Source organism: Salmo trutta, chromosome 11 (assembly GCF_901001165.1).
Source record: "Salmo trutta chromosome 11, fSalTru1.1, whole genome shotgun sequence".
Classification (NCBI taxonomy): Eukaryota; Metazoa; Chordata; class Actinopteri; order Salmoniformes; family Salmonidae; genus Salmo; species Salmo trutta.
This window is the reverse complement of record NC_042967.1, coordinates 8,538,704-8,561,801: the sequence shown is the minus strand read 5'-3', so window position 1 is coordinate 8,561,801 and position 23,098 is coordinate 8,538,704. Positions and strand designations below refer to the sequence as shown.

The following is a 23,098-nucleotide window of genomic DNA, read 5'->3' as shown; positions in this document are numbered from 1 at the left end:
CTTCTTTCTTGTATTTTATTCCTCTTGTTACTATTTTTTATAAAAAAGAATAACTACATTGTTAGGAAGGGCTCGTAAGCAAGCATTTCGGCGCATGTGACAGAAAATTTGATTTATAAGAACGACAGTGTTGCAATAGTGGTGGGGATCATGTTCCTGGAGTGCCCTGTAAGGGTGAAGGAGATTGAGGTGTCAAAAGTTACAGGTCAATCAAACTTCCTATGCGACTTAAAGAGGTGAGAAAACAAGTGACGCCCGCCGAAGATATGGATATTGCAGCCAGTCAAAATATACCCTGTGTTAAAAAGGTGGCTTTTGTGGCGTTCATTGCCAGTTATAAACTGTATGGCTCAAGTGTCAAAGAAACTGGACATTGTGGCTGCGGCAGTAATGTAGTTTGGACTACTGATCATCTTGAGCCTGTGTAGGGATCAGATCTGTTTAATTTTTAACAGAAAAGTAGTTCGATTTTTTTTGGGGGGGGTTGTTTGTATGAATATGTCCTGTTTCCATCCCGCACAGTAGGTGGCGACATGCACACTAAATTGTGTGATAGTGAATATACCATAGAAGAAGTAGTAAATGAAAGTAAGCGTTGACCAAGACATTTTTACGTTAGAGTTTTTGTTGTTATTTATATATTTATTAACACCATGCAATTCAGCATATGACAAATTGAACTGCACAGCATCACATACTTACCCCAGGTAGTCGTTAATTCGCGTTGGAGACAGGGCTTGGTTGATAGATGAAATCTAACTAGGTGGTAACGTTAACTAACAATGGCCAATTGTGTGGTTTTTCACACTCAAATAGCCTCCGTCATGGAGGTTCTAGCGAATGCAGCTGTGGCAGAGATCTGTAAACTCGTAGACGACGACTATGCAGTGTTTCGTCTGGAAATAACTCAAAGCCAGAAAGAAAACAGGGGATTGCGCAGGAAACTACAGCTACTGGAACTGAAGGTGGCACGGGAGCGCGTCCTCGTCAGTCGTCCCAGTAGTGTCAAGATCCTCGACCGATACAGAGGAATCGCAAGAGGTACAGTTTTTAACCACATTGGGTTAAAGTTTAATCAGGGGAACTATTTCATACAATACAAAAACTGACGAAGTGTTTAACCGTTAAACACTTCGTCAGTTTTTTGTATTGTATGAAATAGTTCCCCTGATTACTTAGCTGTCTTGCACAAAGCCATCATATTCTTACCAGATTCTTGATGTACTGCATGTCCTATGATTAACTAATTGAAAACAATGATGCAAATCAAATCAACTCATGTCACATGCACCGAATACAACAGGCGTAGACTTTACTGTGAACTGCTTACTTATGAGCCCTTTCCCAACAATGCAGTTAAAAAGTAAATAGTAGCACATAACAATAACGAGGCTATATATGCATGGGACATATCAATCGATCTATAAATAGAATATCAAAAAGTTATTTAAAGTGTTACCTTACATCCTTCTAGACAGTGTCAATGGTGTATAATATACCATTTGAGCATTGCCAGTAGCTAACCTAACCACCTATTCCCCCCCCCCCCCCCCCTCCCCTCAGGTGAAGGACATCTCACTGGAGGCCACAAGAGCTTTGTGAAGCCAGTGGGACACAATACATGGAGAGATGACCAACCAATCACTGTTGATGAGGGGAGTGGAACCTCAACCCAGCATGTTATCATGATAGAGGCTAGTGTAATAGTGTTGCATAAAATATTACCATTACTTTGTAAATCAAATGTGGCAGGTTTATTTCAGAAAGGCTCCTCCTCATCTATTCACTTGATTACATCCTCATGTATCTGCCATAGGGGAACTTGTGAGACTTCCCTACAACATAGTTATCCAATTCAACTCATGAACCGGTAATAACCTCCTCTTCTTGTCAGTCTGCAGATGCAGATGCTGCAGGTCCTGGGGTCAAGCAGGAGAGGACTGAAGGAGAGAAGCCACAGCACAGCGGAGACATCCAGACTGGAGCGCCCCCTGTAGCCACAGAGGACCCCACCTCCGCCCCAGCGCCATCCAGGACCCGACCTAGCATCACGGAGGTCAGTGGAATGCCGAACGCCGTCCTCAAGTCAGAGACAGACACGGAGACATTAACTGCAACACACAGGCTCTTACACACAGGATCAGACCCAGAGAGACTTTGGCTGGAGCCATTGGGCTGTCCTTCTCCCGGTTCAGAGTACTTACCAGTATTTCACCAGAGCAAGAGGATGGTTCATTCCTGTGGAGACGGTGATATGTTAGACACTGGTGTTGATGTTCCGTCTTGTTCTTACGCTACAGAGATGGACCCTGGCAACATGCCCATGGGTTTAGACACACAGGCTGATCTGTCAAGAGGGGACTGGAACCATTACACTAGTAGTGTATACTCTGAAGGATCCCTAGATAAGAAAGGGGAGGTTATAGTCATAGATGAATTGAAAGTGGAGGGCGAGTCTCCTCTGACCTTGAATGCAGACGAGACTCACTTAGGGGAAGGACACTCACAAGACAGAGATTTCTTAGATTACAGGGAAAGCTTAGAGACAAATCCAAATGTCGCGACCCACTCCCCTTTACACACACTCAGGGATTGCGACCCAGTGTCCACGTTGATGAGGCCTTCCGATTCACAGGGCTGCGTCCTTTTCGATCAGGTATTGAACTCAAAGGACCAAAGGGCCAAGGGGAGGGGAGGGGGAGCAACATTAGGCAATAGTAAAGATAAACGGTTCCTCTGCATGTTCTGTAACAAAGGCTTCAGCTGCCTCCAGAAGGTGGAGAGCCACCAGAGGGTCCACACAGGGGTGAAACCCTTCAGCTGTACCTAGTGTCACATGCGTTTCTCTGAGGCTGGCAATCTGAAAAGGCACCAGAGGGTCCACACAGGGGAGAAACCCTTCAGCTGTACCCAGTGTCATATGCGCTTCTCACACTCGTCCAGCATGAAGAGGCACCGGAGGGTCCACACAGGGGAGAAATATTAAAGCTGCCCCAAGTGTAAGAAAAGATTTTCCCATCAGAACTACCTGAAGATGCACCTTCAGGTCCACACGGGGGAAAGGCTGTTTGTTCACCTCTACGCAATGTGGGAAGAGAGAGGAGCTACCTCAGGATACACCAGCAGAAAAAACATTTACTAAATAACTTCTGACATTTAGATCAAACCCTGCATTAAAGACAAAGATACATTTTCAGTATTGTCAGCAGAAAAGATCCACAGATGCATTTGGAATGACAAGAGTGACAGATTTCAGTGTTCAATATTCTTGGGTAGAATATTGCATCCAGACATTTTGTGATATAAGGCATATTTCTGCCTAAAAAGTCTGTTACATATTGTGTAGGCTATATGATGTATATTACTTCCATTCAACTACTTCATTTTTTCCCCAAGACAATTTTAATGAGAAAATGATTGCAGTTTAAAGTTTGACTGTCCCCGACTAAAAAAAATGTTAGTCGACCGAGAGTCGTCTGTTCTTTCGACAATCGATTGGTACACATTTTTTACATGTATTTTTCCATACATAGTGTTTTAATAAAATCAACTGTATGCACTGAGATTGTGTGATGCTTTTGGCCTTGTTTTTTGGCTTGCTCCTCAAGAAATGCTGATGGCCATGACAGAAGCCAAACGTGAGTTGGCTTGGGGGTGTGGTTTGATGCAGTGGTAGTTTTGGTGGTGGTCCTTGCCACTTCACATAATACCTAATGCAGTGTTCTGCTGATATAACAATTTGAACCTTTCATCTTTTGTTGTTCCCAGCCGATACAAATACTGTGCCTATCTGCATTTTGTCTGGTGGTATTGGGGATACCTTAGCAAACATGTCCGAGTGGCCATACATTCCTGTGTGGTGTCCAGTTCACAACAGGAGTTCCCTGATCCTGGTGCAGAATACACAGGGTTTCTCCCTCCACATCTTGTCTGATACCATTTAATTCAATAAAAAATCAAGTAAAAGTTGTGTCTAGTAAAATGTTAATGCCGAGTGCCAGGTCTCCATTCAGAGACATCAGTATCAAGCCCATCTGTCAGTCTGGACTTCATCACATCATCTTGCAAGTCTCCATGTGCTGCCTCCATACATGTTTCTATGAACTAATACATAGTCACTGTTCTATTACCACTGGCCGTTACAAGGATAGATAATATCTGACACACAAACGGGTACTATGTTGAAGTTTGAACAAGTCAGACTAAACCTACCTAATTTTGTTCTCCCTATTGACAACCATTGGTGAGCAGGCAAGAGGTGAGGCTGGAGGTGAGTTTTTTTTCTACAGCCCCATTGATGGGCATAGCAGCATAGAGCAGCTCCTGGCCCCTCAAAAGGTACTGGTGGGTCACACACAGAGTACTGATTACATTATCAATGGTGGTTCTAAATAGCCTGGTCCTGGTGGAACCAACCGGATTGCTTCGTTCACCTTTCTACTTCACTGCAGATATCAAACATGAAGTAAAATAGAATAGTACAAAGGGGATCAGGCTGGATCCACCAGGCTAGGTTATGTCCTGGACATTATATGCAACAAATAATGTCAGTTTAAATAAAATATGTTTCATAATTGGGTTATTTGTACATTTATGATGAGCCTGTGAAAGCTGTTGCCGTCAACAGGTGAAGATTGCTGGCCGGGTACTTGCCAACATGCTAGCTATATTTTAAAGACTTGTTACTGACTTTGAACACTTGTCAAACTACTTCACTTCACTGCCTGTTCATTGATTATTTGGTGACTGAAAAACATAAAAGGTACTTGTGGTTCTCAGCAACTTGAACCAGCACTGAAATGTAAGCAGTGGGATTAATGTCTTCCCCCTCTCTGCTCTTTTCCTCAGGTTGAAGCACATCCCTAACACCCAGACAGATGTCGAGAACTTGGGAACCTCCCAGCCACCAGGATAATCATCTAGTTTAGGGGGTTTATTCACAAGGTTAGATAGAAATAGATCCACCCATGTTTTTCTCTATCATGCAGAATTGTAGCTAAACTTGTAACTTGGGAAGCTCATTCAATAATACAGATGTTGGCAATTTCTGGCCCAGGTGACTGAACTGTGTATAAGATTTTGTTAAATTTAGACCACACTTAGTTGAATGAGGTATTAGTGAAGTGCTGGAACAAAAACCTGTACACTCCTGTGTAAAGAACCTATGGCTGCCATGACTTCAACTGCATAAATACAGTTACCATTTTGTTAATCTATGCAGGTTTGTCATATGATTTCCAGGAGCCTGGTGGAGATGGCTACAACCATACTCCAAGGCACGCCATTTCCCTGCTACCAGCAGGAACATGGAGCACTCCATGTCAGTAAGTTATACATGCGCGCACACACACACACACGGAGAGATAGATAGATACCCTATGCACCATAAACCTGTCAACTCCTGGAGTAACTCCCTGTCAGAGAGACTGGTTAGAGGGTTTTGCCAGAGGCCCTGGGCCAATGGGAGGTCAGGCGTGAGGGCTTAGGGGTCATGCACTCGCCTCCCTCTAAAAAATCTCCCAGACTTTTATAAAAACTAACATGTCCATCCCCCATCCCCAGGGGAGTCTGCTGGGCCATGGAACTCTAGAGCAGCACATCAAAAAACCTACCACCATGCAGTCAGTTATCAGCAGAAATTTCCCTGAGGACGGATGCAACTATCAAGGCTTTAAAATTGTCAAATTTGGGGGAGGGATGACCACCAAATGCAATCAAGTTTTGTATAAACCACTCGTGTTCCTTTTTTAATAGGTTACAAAACCATAACTGTTTTAGCCTGGTCTCCTCATTTTTACTAACTTTCTCCATCAAGATAGCACTTGGCACTTCTGATTCAAAGAGGTCTAAAAATCAATGCAAATCTCATCCAGGGTGAATACATTATTATTCATGTATAAAAGATATCACACAGGTGTGCCAACTAAAATATATATCGCAGTCAAGCCTGAAGAATAGGACAAATAGGCTGTGTTTAGACAGGCAGCCCAAGTCTGACATTTTTTCTTCTTCACCAATTGGTCTTTTGAACAATCAGATCAGTGCTGAAAAAGATCCAATGTGAAAAGATCTGGGATTGGTCAAAACACCAATTAGTGGAAAAAATACCAGAATTGGGCTGCCTGTAAATGCAGCCAGAGGCAAGTGAATATAAGTCTGTTCTTGTATTCGTATAAGTTTGTAAAAATTTGAGTGGTTACATACAGTACATGTTAAATGGCTACGAGACATAAGGAGACTCTTGCTGTAATCAAAGGGAAGGTACCGCTGAAGGCCCCTGTATTCAGTCAGGCAGCTTTAAGCATATGTCACCATCCGGGCCGAAGGAGGAATTGGCTTTGGGGGTGAGCAGTGAGATATACCTGCTGGAGCGCGTGCTACAGGTGGGTGCTGCTATGGTGACCAGCGAGCTGAGATAAGGGGGGACTTTACCTAGCAGGGTCTTGTAGATGACCTGGAGCCAGTGGGTTTGGCGACGAGTATGAAGCGAGGGCCAGCCAACGAGAGCGTACAGGTCGCAGTGGTGGGTAGTATATGGGGCTTTGGTGACAAAACGGATGGCACTGTGATAGACTGCATCCAATTTATTGAGTAGGGTATTGGAGCTATTTTGTAAATGACATCGCCGAAGTCGAGGATGAGTAGGATGGTCAGTTTTACGAGGGTATGTTTGGCAGCATGAATGAAGGATGCTTTGTTGCAAAACAGGAAGCCAATCCTAGATTTAACTTTGGAATGGAGATGTTTGATGTGAGTCTGGAAGGAGAGTTTACAGTCTAACCAGACACCTAGGTATTTGTAGTTGTCCACATATTCTAAGTCAGAACCGTCCAGAGTAGTGATGCTGGACGGGCGGGCAGGTGCAGGCAGTGATCGGTTGAAGAGCATGCATTTAGTTTTACTTGCATTTAAGAGCAGTTGGAGGCCATGGAAGGAGAGTTGTATGGTATTGAAGCTTTTTAATGCTAATGCAGAGCGCCACAGGATGTTTTTATGTTGGTTAAGGGCAGTCAGGTCTGGAGAGAACCAAGGGCTATATCTGTTCCTGGTTCTAAATTACTTGAATGGGGCATGCTTATTTAAGATGGTGAGGAAGGCATTTAAAAAAAATAAACAGGCATCCTCTACTGACGGGATGAGGTCAATATCCTTCCAGGATACCCGGGCCAGGTCGATTAGAAAGGCCTGCTCGCTGAAGTGTTTCAGGGAGCGTTTGACAGTGATGAGTGGAGGTTGTTTGACCGCTGACCCATTACGGATGCAGGCAATGAGGCAGTGATCGCTGAGATCTTGGTTGAAAACAGCAGAGTTATATTTAGAGGGCAAGTTGGTTAGGATGATATCTATGAGGGTGCCCGTGTTTACGGCTTTGGGGTGGTACCTGGTAGGTTCATTGATCATTTGTGTGAGATTGAGGGCATCAAGCTTAGATTGTAGGATGGCTGGGGTGTTAAGCATGTCCCAGTTTAGGTCACCTGGCAGCACAAGCTTTGAAGATAGATGGGGGGCAATCAGTTCACACATGGTGTCCAGAGCACAGCTGGGGGCAGAGGGTGGTCTATAGCAGGCGGCAACGGTGAGAGACTTGTTTTTAGAGAGGTGGATTTTTAAAAGTAGAAGTTCAAATTGTTTGGCAACAGACCTGGATAGTAGGACAGAACTCTGCAGGCTATCTCTGCAGTAGATTGCAACACCGCCCCCTTTGGCCGTTCTATCTTGATTTGTAATCATTCTGAAAATAAATAATGCTTACAAATCTTATTGAATGTATTCAAATTTACAAATGTAAACGTTACAAGTTTGAGACATGAGACATGCTTGCGAAATTAAATTACACATTTGCAAATTGTACTTGCAACCACGAAATTCAAAATGCAAACTCACATACTTGTCATCATTATAATCCCATACACATGGCCGTAGCAAACATTGCCACTCAATAATTAACTTACTCAGCCACACAAGTCAAACACTTAAAGTTGGCTGTATTTATACTGATGTATGTCATCATGTCACTGTGTTCATCAATGCACTAACTGACCAAAACATGCTCAAATCAAGTCCCTCTTAAAATCCTCCTCCAGTCTCCATTTTACCTCATTTAACACCCGATTTACTTAACAAAAGGCACATCTCAATAAGTGGCCTTGCCTCTTTTGTTCTCTATTGCTCCTCAAGGAAAGGGGAGGCTAATGACTTCACATTTGACCATTAGGCCAACTATTTAGCAGTTGTCTGAAAAACACTATTTTGCTCAAAACATATGTTTTACCCTTTAGTGTGTGTGTACTTTATTGTATTTATACTTGGAACATCGTTTTTCAACAGGAAATGGTTTTTTTTTTTTAATCGCTGGAGGACATAACTGTTTCTGCTCAAACGCTTATCTATCATCTGTGGTATGGGACCTTTACAAACAGTCCTTGACCTCAAGCTGTTTACAGTAAAGGGCCTGAAGGCTTCAGGTCTTGTGATGACTGGGGGCAAATATTAAACATGAACTAAAGTGCACCTGTACTTGATATTCCAGAATGACTGGTCTCCACAAATTGTGTCAGAGTGTACAGCATTTTAATGTCTGTTTAAGAGGGTAATTAACCACATACCCCTCATTAACCCTTTGTTAACTTGTCATTTGAAACAGGATTGTAAATACCTGATTTTAGAGAGACAGTAAACCTAGGCAGTTGAATATTTACGTTACTGTGGATATGTAAGCCTAGATGGAATAGTCATTATATAATTGTTATATTCTAGCTAACACACTGTTCTTTCTAAGCAAGTCTTCTCAGATTCAAAGATACTGCGCATAAAAGGTCGTGATTTGTTGTTGATTTCTATTTATGAGTATTTCTGTGGTGGAGACACAATGGCTGTGCAATTAGTCCAATTTGTAATGTGATTAGCATTACCGTAGTTCAAATAGCAGCACGCACTGTTTTTTCATGTAATCACGCCCCAAGACGCCCGCCAATGAAATCATTTTTCGTCGGTGTGGATGGGAAGTAAACAGTGACCAAGAACAATTTTCACGATTGTCTTTTTGTTATTTAGACATTTATTAACACAGGACTTGGTTGATAGATAGTACGTTATTTAGGCAACGCTAGATAGCTTCTAACGTTAGCTAGCTAACAACAATGGCTATGGTTTTTCACACTCAAATGGCCTCCATTATGGAGGTGCTAGCGAATGCAGCCGTGGCAGAGATCTGTAAACTCGTAGACGACGACTATGCAGTGTTTCGTTTGGAAATTTCTCAAAGCCAAAATGAAAACAGGGGATTGCGGAGGAAACTACAGCTACTAGAATTGAAGGTGGCACGGGAGCGCGCAGAGAGGACAATCAGAGAACGCGTCCTCGTCAGTAGTGACAAGGTCCTCGACCGATACAGAGGAATGGCAAGAGGTACATTTTGCCCCGTTCCCCTCTGCGCATGTTTGGATAGTATGCAGTAATTCCCCTGATTACAACTTAGCTATCTTTCAATAAGTTCTGAGAAGTGTTACCTAACAGACAGTGTCAATAGTGTACAATTGAGCATTGACAGTAGCTAACCTAACCACCTCTTTTTCCCCAATCACTCTCTGGTGAAGGACATCTCACTGGAGGCCACAGGAGCTTTGTGAAGCCAGCAGGACACAATACATGGAGAGATGACCAACCAATCACTGTTGATGAGGGGAGTGGAACTTCAACCCAGCATGTTATTGTGATAGAGGTTAATGTAATAGTATTCCAGTACATCAAATGCGTCCAGTTTTATTTCAGAAAGACTCCCCTCAGCTTTTCACTTCCTTACATGCAACATCCTCATTTATCTGCCATAGAGGAGCTTGTGAGACTTCCTTACTACATTGTTATCCAATTAAACGCATGTACTGGTAGTAACCTCCTCTCTTCTTGTGTTAGTCTGCAGAGGATGCAGGTCCTGGAGGATCGTCTCTGGTCAAGCAGGAGAGGACTGAAGCAGATGACCCACAACACAGCAGAGACATTCAGACTGGAGCGACGTCTGGAGTGGCGCCCCCTGTAGCCATGGAGGACCTATCCATCGCCGCTGCACCTCAGCCCAGGACCCGACACAGCATTACGGAGGTCAGTGGAATGCCAAACGCCATCCTCAAGTCAGAGACGGAGACTTTAACTGTAACACAAAGGCTTTTACATGCAGTACCTGACCACAGGTCAGACCCAGAGAGACTGGGGTTGGGGAGACTGGGCTGTCCTCCTGCTCCTGGCTCAGAGTATTTACTTTACGGTAACCTGAGCCCGAGGACTGTTCATTCCCATCGGGACTCAGGTGACGCGTTAGAGACTGGCAGTGATCCGTCTTGTTCTTACACTACAGAGATGGACTCTGGCAACATGCCCTTGGGTTTAGAAACACACACTGATCTGTCTAGAGGGGACTGGAACCGGTACAGTAGTGGTGTATACTCTGAAGGGTGCCTAGATAAGAAAGAGGAAGGTCTGGTCGTAGATGAAGTGACTGTGAAAGTGGAGGGTGACGTTCCTCCCACATGGAATGCAGATAATCACCTAGGAGACAGACACTCACAGGGCAGCGATTTCTTAGATTGCAACGAAAGCTTAGAGACAAATCCAAATGTTGCGACCCACTCCCCTTTACACATGTTCAGGGATTGCGACCCAGTGTCCACGTTGATGAGGCAATCCGACTCAGACAGCCGTGTCCTTTTCAATCAGGTATTGAACTCAAACGACAGGGCTAGAGCCCAGGCTCAGGGAGGGGGAGCCACATCAGGCAATAGTAAAGAAAAACGTTTCCTCTGCATGTTCTGTAACAAAGGCTTCAGCAGCCCCCAGAAGGTGGAGATCCACCAGAGGGTCCACACAGGGGTGAAACCCTTCAGCTGTACCAAGTGTCACATGTGCTTTGCCCAGGCTAGTGACCTGAAGAGACACCAGAAGGTCCACACAGGGGAGAAACCGTTTGGCTGCCTCCTGTGCCGGGCCAGTTTCTCCCACTCGTTCAACCTGAAGAGGCACCAGAAGGTCCACACAGGGGAGAACCCTACAGCTGCCCCCAGTGTGAGAAGAGGTTCTTCCACCAGCTGAAGATGCACCTGAAGGTCCACACGGGATAGAGGCTGTTCACCTTTACGCACTGTGGAAAGAGGTTCTCAGAGAGGAGCAACCTCAGGATACACCAGCATAAAGGCCCCTTTTGCCCTCAGAACAACCCCAGTTCTTCAGGGCATGGACTCTACAATGTGTCAAAAGCGGTCCACAGGGATGCTGGCCCATGTTGACTCCAGTGCTTCTCACAGTTGTGTCGGGTTGGCTGGATGTCCTTTGGGTGGTGGAACATTCTTGATACACATGTAAACTGTTGAGTGAGAAAAACCCAGCAGCATTGCAGTTCTTGACAATGCTGCTGGGTTTTCAAACAGATGCGCCTGGCACCTACTACCATACCCCATTCAAAGGCACTTAAATATTTTGTCTTGCCTGGTCTCCCTCTGAATGACACACATACACAATTTATGTCTCAAGGCTTAAAAATCCTTATTTAACCTGTCTTCTCACCTTCACCTACACTGATTTGAAATGGATTTAAAATAATTGCGTCATGTATAATGGAAACGGCAGATATAGCAGACATTTTCTAGAGATTGACAACATTTTTATCCATTCGACGGGTGGATTTTTTTTCTGTCTAATTTTCTTTGTGACAAATTAGGACGTAAACTGTTTTTCGAAATAAATTGCAGAATCATTTTGAAGGTACGCAGGGCACGTGATGTCACCGTGTAACAATAAAGCTCCACTCCACATTTAATTCTAAATGCCAGCTGCTTGCAAAAGAAAAAAATTTCAACTGTAAAAATGTTTCTTTGCAGAACAAGGATTGTCCTGAATTTCAAGAACGCCTGAATTGTTTCAACTTGCTTTTCTGGTTGGCTGCAAGTTTCACCATCCAACGGTTTCAGATGGACAGGAGTGCACGTTTCACCATGGCACAGACCATGGCGATACATTAGCACTTGAGAGCTATTAGTATATGGAAAATATGAGTCAATTATTGCATTCTATCCATGGGGGCTTTCGTAGACTACATGAGACATGAAACTGATAGGTGGGAGGGCATACAGGCTGTCGCCAATTTATGAATGTGCAATTTGCCTAAATGGGTAATGGAAACATGTCAACCACTACATTTTTATTTGACACTATAGGTTTATGCGATTTTTATTTATTTATTTATTTTTTATTTTTTTATTTTTTGAATAATATATATATATATTTTTTTAAGGTGTGACATAATTACGGCCAGGTGTTTCCATTTATCTATCTTGTGTCAATGAAGACGCACCCTAGCAGGCAATTGTCGCATTTATTTTCTGTGCTAACGTTCTAAATGTCGACAAAAAAATTACTGGACAAGTTCACGAAAACACTAGCTATGTCACGGAAAGGACAGCTGTTCCTAATGTGTGTACACTCGGTGTATAAGCCTAAAGTCTGTTACATATTGTGTTTGTACTGTGTAGACTATATGATGTTCACAAGTGCCTGTTTCATTACTTCCATTCAACTATTTAAACTGCATTCAGAAAGAAAAAAATATTATGTTTATGCAAGTCTTTAGTTGAGATGGGCATGTGTGGTTTTCATGTGGTTTATTTAAAACTTGTTCGTTTAATAAACACAGTTGGACTTTTCATTTTAAGACTTTCATTGAGACTCTTTAGTATACATCTGACCCCACCCTATTCTACATATACCTGACAACGCTTGATAACCAATATACACTTACTAAATATACCCACACACTAACAAACACCTACTGTACACGTCAAAATAGTTTTGTCAGGATTTTCTGACTTGACTTATCATAGCTGACAAAGTTTTAACAACAATGAATTCCTTCTGTAACTACAGTATAGGACTCAAACGTAGTGGGGATGGGTAAACACTTTGGATCAATACTTGCAAACAAAGGGGTATAAAGTAGTTATATAAAAATACTTTAAAGTAATACTTTTTATGTTGGGGTATCTGTACTTTACTACTTATATTTGACCAGATTTACTTCACTACATTCCTAAAGAAAATTATGTACTTTTTACTCCATACATTTCCCCTGACACTCAAAAGTACTCGTTATATTTTGAATGCTTAGCAGGACAAGAAAATGGTCCAATAACACACTTATCAAGAGAACATCCAAATAAAATGTTATTGGTCACATACACATGGTTAGCAGATGTTAATGCGAGTGTAGCGAAATGGTTGTGCTTCTATTTCCAACAGTGCAGTAATATCTAACAAGTAATCTAACAAATTCACAACGACTACCTTATACACACAAATGTAAAGGGATGAATAAGAATATGTACATATAAATATATGGATGAGCGATGGCCGTGCGGCATAGGCAAGATGCAGTAGATGGAATAGAATACAGTATATACATATGAGATGAGTAATGTAGGATATGTAGACATTATTAAAGTGCCGTTATTTAAAGTGATTAGTGATACCTTTTTATTAAATGTACTAAAGTGGCAAGAGATTTGAGTCTATGTTGGCAGCAGGATTGGAGATGTTTAATGTGAGTCTGGAAGGAGAGTTTACAGTCTATCCAGACACCTAGGTATTTGTAGTTGTCCACATATTCTAAGTCAGAACCGTCCAGAGTAGTGATGCTGGACGGGCGGGCAGGTGCAGGCAGCGATCGGTTGAAGAGCATGCATTTAGTTTTACTTGCATTTAAGAGCAGTTGGAGGCCACGGAAGGAGAGTTGTATGGCCTTCAAGCTCATCTGGAGGTTAGTTAACACAGTGTCCAACGAAGGGCCAGAGGTATACAGAATAGTGTCGTCTGCGTAGAGGTGGATCAAAGAATCACCAGCAGCGAGAGCGACATCATTGATGTATACAGAGAAGAGAGTCGGCCTGATAATTGAACCCTGTGGCACCCCCATAGAGACTGCCAGAGGTACGGACAACAGGCCCTTCGATTTGACACACTGAACTCTATCGGAGGAGTAGTTGGTGAACCAAGCGAGGCAATCATTTGAGAAACCAAGGCTGTTGAGTCTGCCAATAAGAATGTTGTGATTGACAGAGTCGAAAGCCTTAGCTAGGTCGTCGAATACCGCTGCACAGTAATGTCTCTTATCGATGGCGGTTATGATATCGTTTAGGACCTTGAGCGTGGCTGAGGTGCACCCATCACCAGCTCTGAAACCAGATTGCATAGCGGAGAAGGTACGGTGAGATTCGAAATGGTCGGTAATCTGTTTGTTAGCTTGGCTTTCAAAGACCTTAGAAAGGCAGGGTAGAATAGATATAGGTCTAGAGTGTCTCCCCTTTTGAAGAGGGGGATGACTGCGGCAGCTTTCCAATCTATGGGAATCTCAGACATACGAAAGAGGGGTTGAACAAGCTAGTAATAGGGGTTGCAATAATTTCGGCAGATAATTTTAGAAAGAGAGGGTCCAGATTGTCTAGACCGGCTGATTTGTAGGGGTCCAGATTTTGCAGCTCTTTCAGAACATCAGCTATCTGGATTTGGGTGAAGGAAAAGTGGGGGAGGTTTGGGCGTGTTGCTGTGGGGAGCGCAGGGCTGTTGACCGGGGTAGCCAGGTGGAAAGCATGGCCAGCCGTAGAAAAATGCTTATTGAAATTCTCAATTATTGTGGATTTATCGGAAGTGACAGTGTTTCCTATCCTCAGTGCAGTGGGCAGCTGGGAGGAGGTCTTATTCTCCATGGACTTTACAGTGTCCCAGAACTTTTTTGAGTTTGTACTACAGGATGCAAATTTCTGTTTGAAAAAGCTAGCCTTAGCTTTCTTAACTGCCTGTGTATATTGGTTCCTAACTTCCCTGAAAAGTTGCATATCACGGGGGCTATTCGATGCTAATGCAGAACGCCACAGGATGTTTTTGTGCTGGTCAAGGGCAGACAGGTCTGGAGTGAACCAAGGGCTATATCTATTCCTAGTTCAAGATTTTTTGAATGGAGCATACTTATTTAAGATGGTGAGGAAGGCACTTGCAAAGAATAGCCAGGCATCCTCTACTGATGGGATGAGGTCAATGTCATTCCAGGATACCCTGGCCAGGTTGATTAGAAAGGCCTATTCGCTGCAGTGTTTTAGGGAGCGTTTGACAGTGATGAGGGGCAGTGATCGCTGAGATCTTGGTTGAAAACAGCAGAGGTGTATTTGGAGGGCGAGTTAGTTAGGATGATATCTATGAGGGTGCCCGTGTTAACGGATTTGGGGTTGTACCTGATAGGTTCATTGATTATTTGTGTGAGATTGAGGGCATCAAGCTTAGATTGTAGGATGGCCGGGGTGTTAAGCATGTCCCAGTTTAGGTCACCTAGCAGCACGAGCTCAGAAGATAGATGGGGGGGCAATCAATTCACATATGGTGTCCAGGGCAGAGGGTGGTCTATAGCAAGCGGCAATGGTGAGAGACTTGTTTCTGGAAAGGTGAATTTTTAGAAGTAGAAGCTCGAAGGGACTCCTGGGTGGCGCAGTGGTCTAAGGCACTGCATCACAGTGTTAGCTATGCCACCAGAGACTCTGGGTTCGTGCCCAAGCTCTGAGGCCCACGGGGCGGCGCACAATTGGCCTAGCGTCGTCCGGGTTAGGGAGGGTTTGGCCGGCAGGGATATCCTTGTTTCATCGCGCACTAGCGACTCCTGTGGTGGGCTGGGCCCAGTGCACGCTGACCAGGTCGCTAGGTGTACGGTGTTTCCTCCGACACATTGGTGTGGTTGGCTTCCAGGTTGGATGCGTACTGTGTTAAGAAGCAGTGCGGCTTGGTTGTGTTGTGTTTCGGAGGACGCGTGGCTCTCGACCTTCGCCTCTCCCGAGTCTGTGCGGGAGTTGTAGCGATGAGACAAGACAGTAACTACTGACAATTGGATACCACGAAAAATTGGGGAGAAAAAGAGGGTAAAAAAAAGAAGTAGAAGCTAGAATTATTTTGGTACATACCTGGATAGTAAGACAGAACTCTGCAGACTATCTCTGCAGTAGATTGCAACACCGCCCCCTTTGGCAGTTCTGTCTTGACAGAAAATGTTATAGTTAGGGATGGAAATTTCAGGGTTTTTGGTGGTTTTCCTAAGCCAGGATTCAGACATGGCTAAGACATGCTATAGCAGTGAGTAAAGCAAACTTAGGGAGTAGGCTTCTAATGTTAACATGCATGAAACCAAGGCTTTTACGGTTACAGAAGTCAACAAATGAGAGCACCTTGGGAGTAGGAGTGGGGCTAGGCACTGCAGGTCCTGGATTAAACTCTACATCACCAGAGGAACAGAGGAGAGGTAGGATAAGGGTACGGCTAAAGGCTATAAGAACTGGCCGTCTAGCACGTTTGGAACAGAGAGTAAAGGGAGCAGGTTTCTGGGCACGATAGCATAGATTCAAGGCATAATGTACAGACAAAGGTATGGTAGGAAGAGAGTACATTGGAGGTAAACCTAGGCATTGATTAATGATGAGAGAGATATAGTCATTTAAACCAGGTGATGTCATTTCATATGTGGGAGGTGGAACAACATGGTTGGTTAAGGCATATTGAGCAGGGCTAGAGGCTCTACAGTGAAATAAGACAATAATCACTAACCAGGACAGTAATTAGGGAGAGGCCTGCGTAGCCAAGTGATCTTATGGGTCCAGTGAGTGGTTGGGCTGGCTAGGGACACGGCGATTCTGACAGTTAGCAGGCCGGGGCTAGCAAGCTAGCAGTTAGCAGGCCGGGGCTCGCAAGCTAGCATAAGAGCCTTAGAGAGACGTTGCAATGGGGGAAAGTCTGTTTTTGCCTCCTCGTGCGGTGACGTCAATAGACCAGTCTTGGAATTAGTAGGGTTCCAAGTAGCAGAGGGGTCCAAGTCCAATTGGCAAAATGGGTATAGTGGTCCAAGAAACTGGCCGATGGATCAGCTAACAGTCCAATATGCTATAGATAGCTAGCAGGCCTTGGTTAGCAGAATGGGCCTTCAGGGGACGTCGCGCCTGAGGGGCCTGTTGGGATCCTCGGGCAGATTATGTCGGTATTCCAGTCATGAAGGATTGGCCGGTTAGTGTTGATTTAACACTGTCAGCGAGTACATATGGTCCCACTCTACACAGTAAAAAGTACAGTGTTACATTTTCTAGTGTTGATTTAACACTGGAGTGCAAAAAGTTAACCCAGCACTACACTGGCCGGTGTTGATATAATGTAACACTAAGGTAATCAACACTGTTATAGTGACACTCACTAGTGTTGATCTAGGGTGACTCCTATTAGAGTAAAAATGTGTTTACTCTATTCAGTGTTTAATTTATTTACTCTTCCCATGTAAATCATATTTTGTAAAAGCACTTAGAATTTCACAAACTCAAGCAAAGCGGTTTCAACATTCAAATATGTTTTATGACCGACCCATAAGTCTCAGCCCTGGCTTAAACTGTCATCAAGTGACAGTAGAATGTAGTGAAACGAATCCCTTGCTCCATATGACATGAGCAAATCAATAGGTTTGTTGGAAAATGCTGACATTTACATTAAAAACAAATGTTTCTCACAACCTAACCATAAGTAACAGCCCTGGCTTAAACTGTTATCAAGTGACAGTAGAGGACAATATAGTCAAAAAAATCCCTTGCTCCATATGACATGAGCAAATCAAAAGGTCTGTGGTACACAGTACATGTCATTTACATTATACCTTGCATGGTGGACTTTGCTTCAAAACAACTTTAAATGCATGCAAATGATCATCAAAACTTAAGGTTTCAAGAGCTGACCCACACAAAAAACATTTCTCTTTCAGAACAATAGCCTTCATTTTGTAAAATACTGCCATTTCAATGACTACTTCACCACATATGACCAAATCAAGACGATATTCTGTACCATGGTGCTTTACCCATTTACCTGACAACATTTGTGTGCACTGAGACATTCAACTTGGAGGCAATCTCATTGCCTTCTTTCAGGTCATTGAGCCTTGACATCTTTCCTGGACCTACTTGACCTATTGCTAGTCTATCCTGGCTGAACGTTTCCCAATTATATGCCATGGAATTTGTGTTTCTTGGCTAAGGTAATAGTGACATTCTTCAAACTCTTCAGTTTCTTTTTAAAGAAATTATGTTTTGCCTCGAAGCGCATACACCATGAGTGAAGAATGGGCCCAATATTCCTTATACAACGAGGATAATGTGTCATGAAGTGGTGTTTCGGTAACAGATTTCTATCAGGAAACAAATACTTGAAAAGCCTATGATGTTCAGCAATTAAGCGCTTCAGATTATTATTTATTTTAACCTTTTATTTAACGAGGCAAGTCAGTTAAGAACAAATTCTTATTTTCAATGGCAGCCTAGGAACAGTGGGCCAGTCTTGTTCAGGGGCAGAACGACAGTTTTACCTTGTCAGCTCGGGGATTCAATCTTGCAACCTTTCGGTTACTAGTCCAATGCTCTAACCACTAGGCTACCTGCCGCCCAGATAGTAATGCCCTCTGTTAGTATAGGAGAAAACACAATATTTACAATTTGGAGTAGTAACAGAAGCAGCTGCCAGTATTTATCATCTTTCTGTACCAGATCACCAAATATCAATGGCAAATTACGGAGACACCAAGACTGAATAGCATTTAGACCCAAATCATTGCTCCCATCATCCAATTTGAGTGCAGGTGGATGATTCCTCCTCTCTGTGTAGCCATAGTTAAATGAATGAACTCTACCGTACACATCTTTAGCAGTCACAAAGTTGGCTTGTGTATAGTGTAACAAGTTTTACCTCATTGTGCAACTCCTTCTAAAATGTCATGCATTATATCAGCAAAAAATTGTCTGTAGTATTGAAGTACTGCGGAGTTCAATAAGTCAGTAAAGTCAGTCTTTGGTAATCCTCAGAGAACAATGTTTGAAAATCCACTTTCTCATTGCGGCAAAAACGGCAACAATAAGGAGCACTAAAGGATTCCACAAAGCCAAACAGGCAATGTATACCAAGATTATCTCCAGTTACTTGGACAATACTGCCATGTATACAACCACTGAAGAAGGGAACTTCAATACCCTCAGTCTCAAGCACTTTCAAATCGCTTACTATTGGCTCATGAATGGATTCAAATCCATAAGTTAAGGTCCTGGATATGGAAGAGTGCACTTAAGTGAATATTTACCAAAATTGAACAAAAATTTGGGGTAAAATTTGTCAAAGTAAAGTGTATATACCTCCCAAATTGTGAATACCCTTTTTTGATTGCAATGGATTAGCAGTCTCAAAGTCATCAAAATAGTTGAATTTGCAATGCATTTTTCTTGTTAGAAAAGAGAGGATGTCTCATATATATTTTAGGCCATCTTCCAAATCAAAGTAAACTCCATATTTAAAATTGTGCCCCGAGTTAAACATGCCACTTGTGTTTGGGTTCTACAAAATTGAAAATTGCAATGTCTTGAGAATTGGAACGTAAGAAAATGTATCAGTTATGACTGTTTGATCATAAGTTCCAGTAGTGTTGTTTCTTCTATTGTCAAATCTAACACCAAGGACATTGTCAACTGATTGAACTGTTCCCCATTTTTGTATGAAATAGGCACTTTATTTTGATACCGAATTCAACAATGTGAAAGGATTTTCAATATCCTGAAAAGAATGTTGGATTTTTCTGACAGTTTGTCTTTTGAAGATATACATAAGCGGTCGCTTTAGCTCGACACTATCTCCTGAACTCCTCCTTCCATGGAAGATACAAAACTATTTACAGTTGTCTGACCTACACCTGCAGACTGCAGTTGTGCAATAGCAGACTCACACACATCAAGTGTGTTCTTGTTAGATAATGGTACAACCTGGTTACAACTAGAATTTGAAGGAAAATCACCATTACTTGCCTGATTATCAACGGCTGTATTAGCGTCCGAGTTAGCGTTTAACCACCAGTCTCCGGAATGTGCCCTGTTCAAATGCTTCCTAAAGCCTGAAAATTTACCAAATACCCAACAACAATTTGCTTGACCACATTTTAGTTTAACCTCACTAGGGTAGGGGGCAGCATTCGGAATTTTGGATGAAAAGCGTGCCCAAAGTAAACTGCCTGCTACTCAGGTCCAGAAGCTAGGATATGCATGTAATTGGTAGATTTTGATAGAAAACACTGAAGTTTACAAAACTGTTAAAATAATGTCTGTGAGTATAACAGAACTGATATGGCAGGCGAAAACCTGAGGAAAATCCATCCAAGAAGTGCCTTTATCCACCATACAAAGACTTATGACGCAGTTCACAATCCCTAAGGCTTCCACTACATGTGGCCAGTCTTTAGGCATTGTTTCAGGCTTTTACTCTGAAAAATGAGGGAGAAATACCACTTTCAATGAGAGGACAGTGGAAATTTCCAGGCATGAGTCCAGCGCGTGACCGGGAGTGTGCCTTTCTTGTTTCTCCTTTTCTATTGACGAAGATATTGTCCGGTTGAAATATGATCGATTATTTATGACAAAAACAACCCGAGGATTGATTATAAACATCGTTTGACATGTTTCTACGAACCTTTATAGTACTTTTTGATTTTTCGTCTGCATGCTGTGACCGCGCTTTGTTCCAATAGATTACTGAACAAAACGCACAAACAAAACAGAGGCTTTTGGATATAAAGAGGGACATTATCGAACAAAACAAACATTTATTGTGTAACATGGAGTCTTAGGAGTGCTACCATATGAAGATCATCAAAGGTAAGTGATACATTTTATTGCTATTTCTGACTTTTGTTACTCCTCTTCTTGGCTGCTAACTGTTTGTAATGGTTTGTCTGCTGGGCGCTGTTCTCAGATAATCGCATGGTTTGCTTTTGCCGTAAAGCCTTTTGAAATCTGACACAGCGGTTGCATTAACAAGAAGTTTATCTTTAAGATGGTGTATAACATTTATCTTTTATGTATGTTTATTATGAGAATTTCTGTTTTGAGTTTCACGCTCTGCAATTTCACCGGATGTTGTTTGAGGCAGTGGATTACTGAACAAAACACGCTAACAAAACTGAGGTTTTTGGATATAAAGAGGGACTTGATCGAACAAAACAAACATTTATTGGGTAACTGGGAGACTTGTGAGTGTAACCATATGAAGATCATCAAAGGTAAGTGATTAATTTTACACAGTTGCCTGTTTATGAAGGTGTACATGTTGCGCAGCATTGTATTGTAAGCAGTACCAAAAACAAAGTGAGTCTTGAAAAGCTAATCGAAAGCACCAAGAGTGCTCGTTGACTTGCAGGCTCGCTTGTCCAGGATGATGAAGTAAGAATTGATGCTGCTCTTCATGGTCCCGACTGCAAGAAGATATGGTTGGCGGCTCTGGTCAATCGCATCAAGGTGCTCCTGGATACTGGTTCCTGCCTGAAGACGATAAAAACGAACACCATCATTAGTTCATAATAACGGCTGCAGCACTGTCCAAGAATAACCTTTTGGAATATCACAAGATGCTGTTCAGTTTGGGATTCAGACATCTTGCCTGGTGTTTTGCGGCTTTGTGATGAAGGAGGAATCAAATGGAGCAGGAGAAGGATGGAGGAAAGATCACCGTCCCATCCTAAACAAAAAGATCCTAATTTAAAATGGTAAATTCCATCATCAGTGACATTAACATTTCAGAGTCATTTGAAATATAAACGATCATCATCTAACCTTCAGCATTTGTGTCAGCTTCCTCATCAACTGCAGATTCTGCCATCTGGATCAGCTCCTGAAGTTCAGCTCCCTGAGTGGCCTTGCTTAGGGTCTTGCTTAGCATGAGGATCTTTTGCTTGAATGTAGTTGGCCACCTCTGCAAAAACTTGGGCTGATGTTCCCTCTCCAAACAGCAGCACAAAATCCTGTTCAATCTGAAACAAATAAGACAAAGTCAATTTCTTTCTCACAAAACATTCCACTTTAACCTAACACAGTTTGAGTAAATCACCAGCCTACACATTAATTGAACTACTATTACTGGCCAACCTGAATTGGCATTTAGTGATTAAACACAATTTATACAACTTAAAATTTTAAGTCTTATATCTGGAAAGCGTGGAAATTCGGTTCGATGGTGGAGCATTTACTCGTTCGTGGGACATCTTCCTGTACTCAAAGGTCAATTTCATCTTCTGTTTGACTGTTTCTTCATCAGAAGAATGTTTCATAAGAGAAATGGCCTCTCTGCACTGGTCTTCACTCAGGGTAGCCAAAGTGGATGGACTGGACTCTCTCTCAGCAGTTGGGCCTCCAGAGTATAATTGAGTGGGCAGTTTCTCTGAAGCCAAATTCCTCGACGGTTTTGATTCTATACCAGAGGTACCCTTCTCCACTATTAGGGTCGTAATAATGTTCCTTAAGAAAATTAACATGGTTACTAATCTTGAAAGAAAAAACAAATAACCAAGTCCCATTTGCTCCAATACCATACCAGAGGAATTAAACACAGATGCCCTTTATCAGTTGTAATGTATACTTACATATCCATTTGCGGTGTAGGGATATTTCAGGTTATGGGAACAAGGAGACAATTCCTTGTGCAAACGTTTTTCACACTGAACGGTGGTGATGTCCTGGCAAGAATATAATAAACTCAGCAAAAAAAGAAATGTCCCTTTTTCAGGACCCGGTCTTTCAAAGATAATTCGTAAAAATCCAAATAACTTCACAGATCTTCATTGTGAAGGGTTTTAAACACTGTTTCCCATGCATAAACAAAAAAAGAAACATTCTCTCACTGTCAACTGCGTTTATTTACAGCAAACTAGCCCTTACCCTCTGATCCAACAGGTCCCAGATGTGCTCAATAGGATTGAGATCTGGGCTCTTCGCTGGCCATGGCAGAACACTGACATTCCTGTCTTGCAGGAAATCACGCACAGAATGAGCGGTATGGCTGGTGGCATTGTCATGCTGGAGGGTCATGTCAGGATGAGCCTGCAGGAAGGATACCACATGAGGGAGGAGGATGTCTTCCCTGTAACGCACAGCGTTGAGATTGCCTGCAATGACAACAAGCTCAGTCCGATGATGCTGTGACACACCGCCCCAGACCATGACGGACCCTGCACCTCCAAATTGAT

The 23,098-nt window shown here is 42.7% G+C and overlaps 2 protein-coding genes and 1 long non-coding RNA gene across 8 annotated transcripts in view; 2 read left to right on the top strand and 1 right to left on the bottom strand.

Moving 5' to 3' along the window:
- The first annotated feature begins 547 nt into the window (after positions 1-547).
- LOC115201885 (uncharacterized) lies at positions 548-3,966 on the top strand. The gene is made up of 3 exons (XM_029765767.1): positions 548-1,041; positions 1,564-1,694; positions 1,895-3,966. Exons 1-3 carry the CDS (start codon positions 783-785, stop codon positions 2,828-2,830), a joined length of 1,326 nt encoding a protein of 441 aa, XP_029621627.1. The 5' UTR covers positions 548-782; the 3' UTR covers positions 2,831-3,966.
- The window catches only part of LOC115201835 (zinc finger protein 19-like), a 90,454-nt gene continuing 69,323 nt past the window's right edge, over positions 1,968-23,098 (top strand). The window contains exons 1-4 of one of the 6 annotated variants that reach the window (XM_029765691.1): positions 1,968-2,056; positions 4,849-4,944; positions 5,242-5,324; positions 9,597-9,721. In XM_029765691.1, coding sequence (XP_029621551.1) covers positions 5,255-5,324; positions 9,597-9,721 — 195 coding nt within the window. In that variant the 5' untranslated portion in view covers positions 1,968-2,056; positions 4,849-4,944; positions 5,242-5,254. Of the gene's footprint in view, positions 2,057-4,848; positions 5,325-8,714; positions 9,409-9,596; positions 9,722-9,912; positions 11,217-23,098 lie in introns of those variants that run through there. The other 5 variants (XM_029765690.1, XM_029765687.1, XM_029765692.1 and 2 more) reach the window with 5 other exon arrangements.
- Positions 21,071-21,848, bottom strand: LOC115201962 (uncharacterized). Its single transcript, XR_003879864.1, has 2 exons — positions 21,690-21,848; positions 21,071-21,594 (listed from the first exon to the last, which is right to left on the bottom strand). It is a non-coding gene; the product is annotated as an uncharacterized LOC115201962 (long non-coding RNA).